This window comes from Podarcis gaigeae (assembly GCF_964106915.1).
Source record: "Podarcis gaigeae genome assembly, chromosome: 1".
NCBI classification, from domain to species: domain Eukaryota; kingdom Metazoa; phylum Chordata; class Lepidosauria; order Squamata; family Lacertidae; genus Podarcis; species Podarcis gaigeae.
The window spans coordinates 117,039,606-117,053,261 of record NC_139678.1 but is presented as its reverse complement, the minus strand read 5'-3'; the positions used below and the strand labels follow the sequence as shown (position 1 = coordinate 117,053,261).

The 13,656-nt window shown below is 42.8% G+C and overlaps 1 protein-coding gene across 5 annotated transcripts in view; it reads left to right on the top strand.

Moving 5' to 3' along the window:
• The window catches only part of RAPGEF4 (Rap guanine nucleotide exchange factor 4), a 168,627-nt gene that overhangs the window by 80,612 nt on the left and 74,359 nt on the right, over positions 1–13,656 (top strand). For all 5 annotated transcript variants that reach the window (XM_083706177.1, XM_083706179.1, XM_083706178.1 and 2 more), the window contains 2 exons: positions 7,138–7,210; positions 7,502–7,566. In XM_083706177.1, coding sequence (XP_083562303.1) covers positions 7,138–7,210; positions 7,502–7,566 — 138 coding nt within the window. The remainder of the gene's footprint in view (positions 1–7,137; positions 7,211–7,501; positions 7,567–13,656) is intronic.

Sequence of the window (13,656 nt, the reverse complement as noted above, 5' to 3'; positions counted from 1 at the left end):
TACATGCCATCCATGTGTACCAGTGGCAATACTTTAACAGCTGCTCATTCCATCTGCATAGCTTGCAGGTATGGGCACTTGCAAAGCATGGTGCTTTGAGAACACCCCAAACCACAGCACTTCAAAGGCTAAAGTGTGTACACAGCCCCAGTCTAAAAATAGATAGGATGTTCAGAGCATCCTGTAAGCTTTTTTTGGTTCTTTCCATTTCCCCTCTCATGTCCAGATGTTCCTGTTTTTCTTCATTTGAGATGGGGTGGGCTGGTTGTGCGAATGCTAACGACCTTCTAACCATTGCAGACTTAGCTTTGGAACCATCCGTGGTTTGTTAAAGCAGCAGTACAGATGTGGGAGTAATTATAATTATTTCAGAAAATGAGAATGACAAGAATTTTCACACAGGAGAAGGCAAGCATAGGCAGCATGGGGGGAGTACCCCCAACAAGTACCTCACCCCCCATTGCTGAACTCCTTTCATTAATATATGTTGTTGTTTTTCTTTCTCGCCCACCTAGAAATATACTTTCCCCCTTTTGTGGCTACCCATATTTTTTTTTCTGATGCTGGAGATAAGGGAAAGCAATAAAGCCTTTGGGATGTTCTCAACTGCCTAACAACAGGTAGGATAGTGAACAGTTATGACTGCATTAAGTCATAGTGAACACATTCGCCCAGCACACTAATGCTTCACTTTTCCCACTTCTTCTCTTTTGTGCCCATGAGAAGCAATTCAGAAACTTCTGCTTCTGGTTTTAAGTAAGCCACAGTTCTTTGTGACATCTGAACATGGAACTGTGGTTTGTTTAAACTGTGGTTAGTGAGAACCCTCCATGTGTTTTTTTTAATTGAAACTGTAAGCTGTTGCTCCTTCTGTTCCTTTACTGGCATGCAGTAAAGAGGAGGAGGAAGCATACAAGCATAAGGCTTGTAGTGCAAAACCACAGTTTCCCATTGCATCTGAACTGAGACACAGTATTGACAAGAAGGTATTGAAATATTAATTTATTTTATATGGCCAAAGTGGGATGAAAAGCCTCAAAGCCCTTTTGGGATCTGGTTAAAAGAATACTTGCAGCATCCAGGAGGCTGGAAGGTAGCTGTATTGAGAGACTCTGGTTATTTTTCACTAAAAATAGGCAGCCTTCCTTTTAAAAGCTGTTATATAACGGTCTTTGGAAATTGCATTACTGTGGTAGAAGGAAATATAGTTATGCTGAATAGGATTTCAGATCAGCAGATAAGTAACGGAGCCCTGTGATTGATAGATCCTTTAAGAAGCATGGGGGTGAGTTTCTTTAACACCATCGGTGCATAGAGCTTTGCAGTTTCACATACAGTGGTACCTCGGGTTAAGAACTTTGTTAGCTGCCACTAACAAAGTCAGGAAAGTATTGGATCGGGCTGTGACACGCAAGGCGTTGTCATCTACCATGCAGATGGCATTCATCTTTCTGACGACGGAAATGATGTTTGGTTGTCCAATAATATCGAATGCATAAGAGGAGGGTTGCAAGTGTGAGGGTATTGGTGGCAAGCTTTGGGCTCGTGTGGCGGTTAAGCATTGGAATAGCGATGTGGGGGGGAGGGCGAGGGATGGCCATTCCCTGCCCCTCCATGCGTAAGGGTATTCCGTTAAAGGAATCCAGCGGTGTGGATCTCATCCGAAGCCCGCGGAGGGGCTAGGGCCATGCCACGATCCCAGCAGGAACCCAGGGGGGCTTGAGTCAATCTGCATTGGCGGGGCTCCCTCTACCCTTTCAGATTTCCTGCAAAGCAGGCAGGAGTCAGATACAGTCTTGATGCCAATGCCTAAGCCAATACCGCTCACATTCTGTAACCAATAAAGTTGTGGCCTAAATTTTTCCCATTAACATTAGCCAAAATTCTGTGTCCTTGTGTCCTTATTCTCCTGGGGCTGGCTTGGGGGTCTTGAAGCGCAAGCAAGAGAACCCAAAATTGACAGGTTGCTCGTCCCTAGGCATTTTGTAAGACAGAGGAGGAGTCAAAATTGCCCCTCATGCAGAGGATATCATATTCAAGCTGGGCTACTGAGGGATACGCTTGTCAATGCATACTTGGTTTTTTTGCTTTAACCAGTGGTTAGGGATGGGGAGCTGGATTATGAGGGGAAGGGACTTTAATTGTTTGCACGCCCCAACATGGGCGTTTATGTGTGAGTTTGGACAGACATTCAGCTTTGAAATTAATGCTGGCAAAACAGAGTTTATATATTTTGATTAATCATGAAAAAGAAGCTATAACGGGACTTTGGAGGGTTAAATGGAATAGTAAGCTTGTAAAATATTTAGGTGTTTTTACTGAACTCCAGTTTGGATCAATAAGGTAAAATCAATTATAACGCAGTCAAAACATTAAAAAAAGATATTTACAGTGATAGGAATGGTGTAAGCTGTCTTAGTTTGGAAAAATAGCATCAATAAAGTGAACCTAGAATACTCTCACTCCTCCTCCTCTTTTTGCTGTTAGGCAAAGGTTTATTAGAAAAGTGTCAGAAAGTGCTTCAGTCTTCATGTACTTTGTTTTTTTTTATTTTAATATTTTTATTAAGGATTTTCTTGTTTTACAGAAGTGTAGTGCCTCGTATTTTTTTTCTCTTCTTCTTCTTCCATGTAACGTTTTTACAAATCCGTTTCATTTGTTGAGGCATTAGGGGGAGAAGAAAACAGAAAGAAAAAAGAAAGGGGGGGTGGGGAGAGGGAGGATGGATGGGGGTGGGGTCGGGTGGCGGTGTTTCTATTATGTTTAATGTATGTAGAGTTTGGTGTCAGCGTTGCATGTGTTGTTCACTTGTGTTCCTTTGGTGGTGAGAGAGGTTGGGGATGGCTTAGGGTGTGATTGTTTGCTTGTGATTGGCTGTGGTGATCTTTGTTTTCGTGTGTGAGTGAGGTGGGTGGGTGTTTTGGATCAGGTTAGCCATATTGATTTGTATGCTGTTGGTGGATTATTGTCATTGTCCTGTTGGGCTGTGTATGTGATAAAGGGGAGCCATACCGGGGTGAAGGCGTCTTCTTCTGTTTGTCCCCGTGTCAGTTTCAGTTTATTAGTTAATTTTTCTAGTAGGGCTGTTTCCCATACTATTTGGTACCATTGGTCCATGCTTACTCCTGACAGGTCTCTCCAGTGTCCTTTGTTGATGGGTGGGGGAAAGAGCAAGGAGACCAAATGAAGGACCTCCAGAAGTTCAAACAGCAAACAGAAGCAGTGCTTCACTGTACAGCTCAGCGTTTGACTTGGAAAGAGATTGCGTCACATCTCATCCTGGATAGGTCAGTTGCGTAGGGTGTGGTGCTGATAATGTCAAGGCTGCAAGTTTGATGGCCACATGGGACAGCTGCATATTCCTGGGGTTGGACTAAATGACCCTCAGGGTTCCTTCTAACTCTACGATTCTATGTTATGCTGGGGAGAGCATTAGCAAGTAAGCCTAAAACCAGGGTGGATAAAAATCAATGGTTTTTAAATTATTATTTTTTTAAAAAAAATGGATTTTAAAAATTTAAATCCGTTTTTTTAAATAAAATGCTTTTGGAAGAAAAATCTTTCTATAGATAGCTTTCTGTTTAATTTACATTATACAGTGGTACCTCAGGTTACAGATGCTTCAGGTTACAGACTCTGCTAACCCAGAAATAGTACCTCAGATTAAGAACTTTACCTCAGGATGAGAACCGAAATCGTGCGGCGGCAGCAGGAGGCTCCATTAGCTAAAGTGGTACCTCAGGTTAAGAACAGTTTCAGGTTAAGAACGGACCTCCAGAACGAATTATGTTCCTAACCCGAGGTACCACTGTAGTCCAAAGGCTATTCATCAAGAAATAAGCATTTGTTTTAAGTATTTCTTGTGTGCTAAAACAGTTTTTTTTTTTAAGTTTAACCACATCAGTTAACAAACATGGATACATATGCTATAATGTACAATGTGACCAGTAATAGTCCTGACCACTTCTTCTAGTGAAGGCAGAGTTGACAGTCCTCCCCAACATGGAAGATGTGGGAGCTCCAAGAGTGGAGTGGTGGGTGCATTATATGCAGTCAGCCGCTGAGCTTTCCTGTCTCTGAGTCCAGGGCCAGGATCATCTCTGCAAGCTGGGTTGTTAAATGTCTGGGGTTTTCACTCCAGTGCTGAAGACATCACACACATGGGAAACTCAATTGCAGCCTGTTTGCATGCATCCTAAAAGATTTACACGGGCTCCCAGTATGTTTCTGAGCACAATTCAAAGTGTTGGTGTTGACCTTTAAAGCCCTAAATGGCCTTGGCCCTGTACCTGAAGGAGCGTCTCCACCCCCATTGCTCAGCCTGGACAGTGAGGGCCTTCTGGCGGTTCCCTGAATGTGAGAAGTGAGGTTGTAGGGAACCAGGCAGAGGGCCTTCTCGGCAGTGGCGCCCGCCCTGTGGAACGCCCTCCATCAGATGTCAAGGAAATAAACAACTATCTCACTTTTAGAAGACATCTGAAGGCAGCCCTGTTCAGGGAAGTTTTTAATGGCTGATGTTTTACTATTTTACTGTGTTTTTAATATTTTCTTGGGAGTCACCTAGAGTGGCTGGGGCAACGCAGTCAGATGGGCGGCATATAAATATATTATTATTATTATTATTATTATTAATTATTATTATTATTATTATTAGGTTCAGAGGATGGTGATTTTTTCATTAGAATGGGGTTATGAATGAGATATTCTCAAACATGCATGTTGAAGTTGACATGAATATCAGTTAGCCAAAAACAACTCTTTATAGTGCCAAATGAAAAAGAGTGTGGGGAAAGAATAATACAGAATGATTCCTAGTTCCTTCTTTAACAGAGATGTCTTGTGGACCCATTCTAAACGGGATTAGATTGTGAGCTCATCAATATAACCACAAGGAGATATGACTCACAATGCTTTGGTGTAAGTGCCTATGGATTTATGTTAAAAAAGAACCTTGGTTGGTTTTGTTGCACACTGCTTTTTGTTTCCCATGTTACTGGGATATCACTTAAAACGTTAGACAGAAAGTTACATAAGCCTGATGGTTTATTGATCATGTCTGCACTGTATTTGCCTTCAGTGGCATGGGGCATCAATGAGAGAATACCAGTTACAAATGATTGTGATTTACTGTACATCATATCAATACTGAGTTCTGAGAAGCCTTTCTGTGAGCTGCCTGTGTCACTAAATACTGATGCTAACTGAGTTGTCTGTTTATATCATGAGCCGTGGGGAAGCGGGAAGAGTTGAAAATCATGTCCCCAACTTGAGCAAATACAGTCATACCTTGGATCCTGAACGCCTTGGTACTCAGACGTTTTGGCTCCTGAATGCAGCAAACCCAGAAGTGAGCAGTAAACCCGGAAGTGATTGTTCCGCTTTGCGAACGTTCTTTGGAACCCAAATGTCCGACGGGGCTTCCGATTGGCTGCAGGAGCTTCCTGCAGCCAATCAGATACCGTGCTTTGGTTTCTGAACGTTTTGGAAGTCGAACGGACTTCTAGAATGGATTCTGTTCAACTTCCAAGGTATGACTGTACGTTTTGTTTGGAAACATGAACAAATGGAAATGTGATGTATTTCAACCAGTACTTTGGGGAACAGCATCTGGATTACTTAGAGTTCTCAACCCCATGTTGGGAGCCCTTTGATTTGTGCTAATCCCACAACACAGGGGAGTCGACAGCGCATCATGTAGGAGGTGGGACTAGCCTACACAGTCTAGAAAACCCTTTTGCACATTCGCACGAGTTCACTATGACCAGACTAGTGCTAAGGTTAAAGTAAAGGTAAAGGGACCCCTGACCATTAGGTCCAGTCGTGGCCGACTCTGGGGTTGTGGCACTCATCTCGCTTTATTGGCCGAGGGAGCCAGCATACAGCTTTCAGGTCAGGTGGCCAGCATGACTAAGCCGCTTCTGGCAAAGCAGAGCAGCGCATGGAAACGCCGTTTACCTTCCTGCCAGAGCGGTACCTATTTATCTACTTGCACTTTGATGTGCTTTCGAACTGCTAGGTTGGCAGGAGCAGGGACTGAGCAACGGGAGCTCACCCCGTCGCAGGGATTTGAACCGCCAACCTTCTGATCGGCAAGTCCTAGGCTGTGTGGTTTAACCCACAGCGCCACCCGCGTCCCGTAGTGCTAAGGTTATGACCAGTTTAATTTTAAGCAGGCTTTCCACAAGTGACACCTGTATGTGCCGCTCCAATTTGCTTGGGATGTGAATGTCATGATGTTTTCATAGGTTCTAAGCAAAGGGAGGACGAGAAAAGTGGGTTGTGATGCCGAAAATAGGGCCAAGCAAAGGAACAATCAAATAGAATGGAGTTTTCGTAACATTTTTTGCAAGCATGAAAGATTAAACAGCAACAGCAATCCAGCAGGTGTCATGACAGGTTGTTGGATGTGGGCAGACTCTCTCATACACTACTGCAGGCACACGTACAGGCAGACACAAACGCACACACTTCCAGGCACATAAAATACCAGGGACACACACATGGAAACCAGCACTTGCAAGTAAGTACAGATAGAACAGGCACCCGCAGCCACACAAACAGGTTAAAGTAACATAAGCAGTGTCATAGGAATATCCAGTGTTATACAGTTGTACCTCGGGTTACAGGTGCTTCAGGTTACAGGTGCTTCAGATTACAGACTCCATTAACCCAGAAATAGTACCTCAGGTTAAGAACTTCGCTTCAGGATGCGGCGGGGGCAGGAGGCCCCATTAGCTAAAGTGGTACCTCAGGTTAAAAACAGTTTCTGGTTAAGAACGGACCTCTAGAATGAATTAAGTTCGTAACCCGAGGTACCACCGTACACCAGCCTATATCCACCTCAGGACACAATGCGCTGATTTTTGCTATTTGCTCTGGGAGAGAAATGGAAAAAATGAGCTCTGTTCTGGCTGGGAGTGGAACTTTACTCACCCAAAATAGAGCTTAGGGCAGTGTACAACATAAGAAAATACAGGGGGAGAAATAATCCTAAAATATTGCCGAAGGATTTTAAAGCACAATTACATTCCATGTGTAGTCCCAGGAATTTTATTTTTAGGCTTTATCTCATTTTTTAAAAATGGGTGTGGATAACTTTCAGCAAAGTGACGTTTCAACCGTTTCCCCTCCCCTCAGAAATACCGACAGTACATGTCAGGACTTCTGGCTCCTCCTTATGGTGTTATGGAAACTGGCTCCAACAATGACAGTAAGTACCTCAGCAAAAGTATCTGTAAAATGGGAACAATGGCGATCTTTATGTCAGGCGATCCCTGGTGCCAGAGGTGAATTTTAGGGCAGCGTGGCTGGTTCCGCTGCCTTGGCGCCAAGCAGAATGGGAGGTGGGGGTGTGCGTGCCAGATTTTGCCCTCAAGCACTGCTGAAATTTGAAAGACCAAAGTCTGCTGTGACTGATGTAAGCGTAAAGAACCATCCCATTTGTAGAGCAACATTTAATCCTCAGACATATTGTTCTGATGTGTCTACTGTTTTCTTACAGGAATGCCTGACAAGGATAACATGTCAAGTAGTAGTCTGTGCTCAATCTCTAAAAACTGCAATAAGGTAAATAATTTTTCTTCTTCATTTTGCCTGTAAACACCAACATATTGTTAAATGGGCAAAGCAATTCTTCACAAGCAAGGCCGGGGGGGAATGGCCACCACATTTTGTGCCCAGCTGTTTCTCAGTGGCCAAGGTGGGTCTTTTCTTCTTCCCTCCCATTGACTGCAATAGAGGAAAAGAACACGGCTTGAGCTATTTTTGTTGGGTGTGCCAGTGGAACAAAGGGGCTTTGTATCAGTCCTGCCCCGATACGCCACCGCTGACATGCTTGGATTCTCTCGACCACAGATGGAAAAGCTAGATGCATAAGTCCCCTCAGCTGGCCTTACGATAAGTGTAAATTAACTTTTGTGTGTGGAAACATTAATAAAACGCAGGTGCTTCAGTTGTCAAAAAAAGGTAGATGCTTATGAAACTGAATATACTTTACTAAGACTGGGTTCTATATTGCTTCTCTGATGGCTAATCACATCAGAAAGTGTCATTGCAACTGATATGAAAAATGAAGCGGTTTGCCAGTGTTGTTCATTGGGCCATTTCTGTTTATACACCACAAGTTAGGAAAAAAGTAAGACAGCAAAGAAAACGGTTCTGAAAGGCAGGCAATTTGCTTATACGCTTGGCACTAATAGTATATCACCCCAAGACATTTAGATTTTGCAAGTGGAAAAAAAACACAAATTGAATTAATTTAAGATTTATTTTATTCAGAAGTTCAGAAACTAGTAATCGAAATTCTACAGAAATAAGCAATGTAAAATCCCCTTCTTTGCCGAAAAAGCATATAGCTTTAGGATCCATTTAGCTTTATGGAGCAACCCGGCTGTTTCCATGCCACAATGGTTCCTAAACCACTCCCAGTGATAGCTGTAATTACCGCCCTGTATCATACTATTGATGCATCTCCTACTATGGCAAGCAACACATGATTGTATGTTACCACATAATCTGGCCTAAGTATGTGAGAAGAAATTTCAGGTATTGTCTGGAGTGGAGTGGGAACAGAGGATGAGAACACGCGAGCATACCACTGCTCCATGTATTTGTATTTTATAAAAACTTATAAAATAAAAACCTATGTGCCACTTTTCATTTGTAAAAAGTATCAGAGTAGTTTGCAACATAGAATACAAAATATATTGGAACTAAAACAATAAGCTATCATCGAAATCAAATTAACCACGCGCGCGCACACACGCACGCGCGCACACACACACACACACTGTTTAATAGTCAGGAAATTGCAGGGGAAAGTCTTCAACTTTATTTAATGTTACATTTACACAGGATCTAAGTGATTAATGATGGAAAGCATGGCAAAACATGACATTAGCCAAGTGCTCAGTACATCAAGTGGTTATGGTACAGCTACAACAGCAGCAGCAATAACAACATTTATACCCCACCCACTCTGGGAAACATATGTCCTGTGAACAAAGCCCTATTTTTTTATTTTGGATTGACAAAAGTCTGAAGTCATTCAGCCGACACCATAAAATAGCCACAAATACATTGATAATGCCTTTTTCTGTATAACTTACCAGCTAGGGATAGAACAACAACACAGTTAATCTGTGTTGCTTGGATTTTTAATTTATTACATTCTCCTTTTTGTTGACTAAGCTTTTTTCTGCATGGTTGAATTTATTGCCTGTTTCTTGTAGCTTAAATAATCCATATTCTTAAAATAAATACGTAGTTTGATCTGATTAGAAGAAGTAATACTTTTGGCAGTCTTTACTCACCCGCTCCATAAACAGCCACACTTTTTTTCTTTATTGAGGTTCACTACTTCCTGTCTGCCTGTCCGTCTGCCCTGTTTCCTTAAAGAGACTGATCTTTTAACACATCTTTTTAACCTTTAATAACGTTAGAGACATTGCTGCATATATTTGCTTTTCCTCCTGTCTTGTTACATGGTATTTCCTGTCCCACCCTTATCCTGCTTGAAAACAAACCAGTTTGGGTGAAGTTTATAATAAGATGTGCCATACCAATAGCAATTTTCATTGTGGCGAGTAACAATAAAAATTATCACTCTAAAACAAGGGTTACTACGTGAGCTTACTCGAAAGTAAACTCCACTGAGCCTATGGGCATTTAGGATTGTGTTATAAGTATACTTTTTATATAACATCACCTGAGATTATAATTTAGTATATCAGTTAAAGAAGGAATGGAGAGAAAAGGGCAGCCACTCGGGATAAAGGGAATAGTTTTGTGGTGGAAAACAACATACAAAAACTCCATTATATTAGGGGAAGTTGCTTTCCAAAGTATATTAGGCAAAATTGCATTTTTTTAAAAGGGTAGATGAGGAGAAATTTGCGCTAGAATGCTGATGAGGGCATTTAAAATATAAATTCACAAACCAATTTAGGAATGTGGAAAATGGAGATTAAGACTAGAAAAAGGAGAACTTGATTTGCCTGTCCCTAGTCCTAATAGAGAAGCTTGCTGACAGGAAGGATAAGACACTTTTGGTTCCTAAATTGCCCCCAACATCTTTGCTACATCCAGACACTCTCTCAACAGGTGAGATGGTGCATGCTGTTCTCCAAGCATTCTTCAAATGCAGCCACATGGCGTGCCTTTGCTGTGGAGTCACTCCTCTAGGTTACAAAGGCTTGAAAGGCATCTATCTCAAGCACACAAATCTCACGCGGATAGGAATTTAGAATGGTGTCTCATGATTTATCCAAATCACTACCAGCGGATTGTTTTCCCATCTCTGCCCCTTTTGGAGCAATTAATAAATAGCCCAAAGTGTTGCAGATGATCCTGAACGTCTGAAGTTGCGTCACACGCAAGGAAAGAAAAGTAAAACAAAAGTGAAACTCGCAAGGCACCAAAGTGCGGAGGAGTCTGTGACAAATGCATTCATGATAAATCCGTCTTGACATGTGTGCAGGTCTTCACTTGTCATCGGTTCACTAGTTACATAAGATAAAGTACAAAAGCACATTGAGGTTTGCATAAGCTGCTCTTATATAAGTTGAGGGGTTGGAAAGCCCAGTCTGTAAGCAGTGACACTATTGTTTCACACTCTCCCTTCTCCGAGCACAAGTAGTTCAGAGTTACCGATATTGCAAAGAGGCTTCCATGGTACAGAGGGAAAGGATGTTGGAAAGAAGATACATGACTGTAAAACCTCGGAAGATCTTGTGGGAGTATACAGCATTTCTGTAACGATCAGCTCCTGGTTTCAAGGTGTAAACCTGCTAAATTTATCTCGTAGAGCCAGGAGTGGGCAGACTTCTGGTTTGTTGGATCTATATGGCATTCCGTAGGATGGTTGCGTCAAAGCAGCAGGTACTTCGTGCCTAAATTATGGATATAATTTAATCTCCACCCCCATCGTTCAGCCCAGACACTGAGGTCCAGCGCCGAGGGCCTTCTGGCGGTTCCCTCACTGCGAGAAGTGAGGTTACAGGGAACCAGGCAGAGGGCCTTCTCGGTAGTGGCGCCTGCCCTGTGGAACGCCCTCCCACCAGGTGTCAAAGAAATTAACAACTATCTGACATTTAGAAGACATCTGAAGGCAGCCCTGTTTAGGAAAGTTTTTAATGACTGATGTTTTAATGTTTTTAATGACTGATGTATTTAATGTAATGTGTAATGTATGTAATCTCTTGTTGGAAGCCGCCCAGAGTGGCTTGGGAAACCCAGCCAGATGGGCGGGGTATAAATAATAAATTATTAGTAGTAGTAGTAGTAGTAGTACAGGAACACAGGAAATGACCGCATCACTTGGGGGCACAGGATTGCAGCGTGAGATGAAATACAGTCTGAAATACGCTTTGTGCCCTAGCTCCTTTGCACATGTTCGGTGTGATTCCATCACCATCTATAAAGACACGCACACACGCTCCATTAGTTTTTGCAGTTGGGCAGTCGGGGAAAAAAGTAATTACGGTGAGAAACAGGGTCGTCCTTTTCAAGGGTCAGTTCTTCTGACAAGTCGAGCGCATATGAGCAGCACATTTGGCACTTATGCTTGAAACAGTCAAATGAACACCTCCCCACCCTATCCCAAAATCTTGCAATTATTCTTTCAACTTCGGCAGAAAAAATGAAAAAAGGAAATTTAAAAAACTTGGAAGATCTCGCAGAATCTTACAAATGTGTGCTGTGAGCACCCATCCTACAAGTAATTCTGGAAACTGGGAATTGCAGAGTGAAAATACGATAGGAAGCCACTGAAAGAATCAATAAATGCATGCAGCCATTCTTGATGTGTGAAAAGGGAGATTGGTGGCAAAGATTTCAGTGATTAATAAGGAACGAGAAAATGATTTATTGTCTGCCTGACGTTTGTTTGGAGCAGATTCTTAACGTGATCCTAATCATGTTTGCTCAAGAAGCAAATCCTAGTGATTTTAGCAGGGATCGTTTTCCAGGTAAGTACACTTAAGGATTGCAGTTCCTGAGCAGGAACTATTGCATTTCCTAGGCGTGTGCAGGCTATTATCCCATTATTTCAACACTGATGCAAAAATGCCACACAAGCATGTGGAGATTTACAGCTTTTGCAACTCTACATTATTCATTATTTATATAAAAGGAGGAGGGAGGCTTTGGGAAGAAAGGAGAAAGCACAGAAAACAGACACACCCTCTTGTAACAGCCAGGAGGAATTGGGAGCACAGAACATTCTGTGAAAATCCACCTTCTCCTTAACACCCCCTTTCTACTGAATAGGTCAGGGACATGGATCAAAACCACAAGAGGAAACAAGTGTATGTATTTCCTTTTTTTAAAAAAAAAAAATGCATATACCACTTTATGGTCCTTGAGAGCGTTCCAAAGGCAGTTTCTAACACAAACGCACAATTAGGGTATTTTTAACAACTCTGCAATTAAAGCAATAAAGACGACAGCAACGTTTTAAATAAAAAAAGCTAAATAGGAACATACAAGTAACAGGATGCCCCTTTAACCCTGAAGAATACAAAGGTCTTTTTTGTCCCAGGAGGATGGACCCTACTAGGCAACAGACATTTTGGAAAACATTGACATCCTGCCATGCCATTCCTCAGGCCCTGGCAGCGGCAGCGCTTATTTATTTCTGCCTGGGATTGCCTTGCCTGGTCACCTTCTCCCAGTGTGTCGCAGGACATTTGTGAGAGAAGCTGCCAATTGTGTGACCAAGCAAAGAGGCGGGAATCCCAGGCTATACATTCCAGTGGGCGTTGTGCATGTGTGATGAATGCTGGCACCATTTGCTTACACAGATTGTAAGTGATGTAGTAATGAATGAGTAGCACTGCGGACAGAGCAGTGTGTGCTGCACAGCCCTAAACCAGCCTGCTTCCAAGGTGCAGTGGAACCTCGGTTGTTGAACGCTTTGGAAGCCAAACAATTCAGAACCCGAACGCCGACAACCCGGAAGCAAATGTTGCTGTTTCAAAATGCGCCTCAGAAGTTAAACGGCTTCCGAGGCAGGGCGTTTTTTAAAAGGAATTTGCCTACCGGCAATTGTGGCTCGGTTGTCGAATGTTTCGGAAGTTGGACGATCTTCTGGAACGGATTACATTTGACAACCGAGGTTCTACTGTACCAGAATGGTCAGCTTCTGTATGCAGAATGGGAGGGGCACTGTCTTGACAGTGGTACCTCTGGTTGCAAATGGGATCCATTCCGGAGGCCCATTCGCAACATGAAAAGAGCGTAACCCGCGGCGGCGCATGCGTGTGATGTCATTTTGCGCTTCTGCGCATGCGTGAGCGGCAAAACCCAGAAGTAATCCTTTCCGGTACTTCCGGGTCGCCGTGGGTTGTAACCTGAAAGAACGTAACATGAAGCGGACGTAACATGAGGTATGACTGTATTTGCCTCATGTAGAAAGATGTCTTGGCTCAGACCTCTGTTGTACCATTATAAAAAGCTGAGGGAAGAGAGGCCTTTGACTTAGGGAAGGAGTTCCCTTGGTTGAAGGGCACAAACAGAAAAAGCTCTCCTCAAAGGGAAAAGGCAAATATCACACTTTTTGTGGTTAACTAAGGCGGCCACTTCCTATCTTCAGCAGATTTCTGCAGTCTTGATTCTGGAAGCACAAATCATTTAAGTACCCGTGCTGTATTTGGTGTA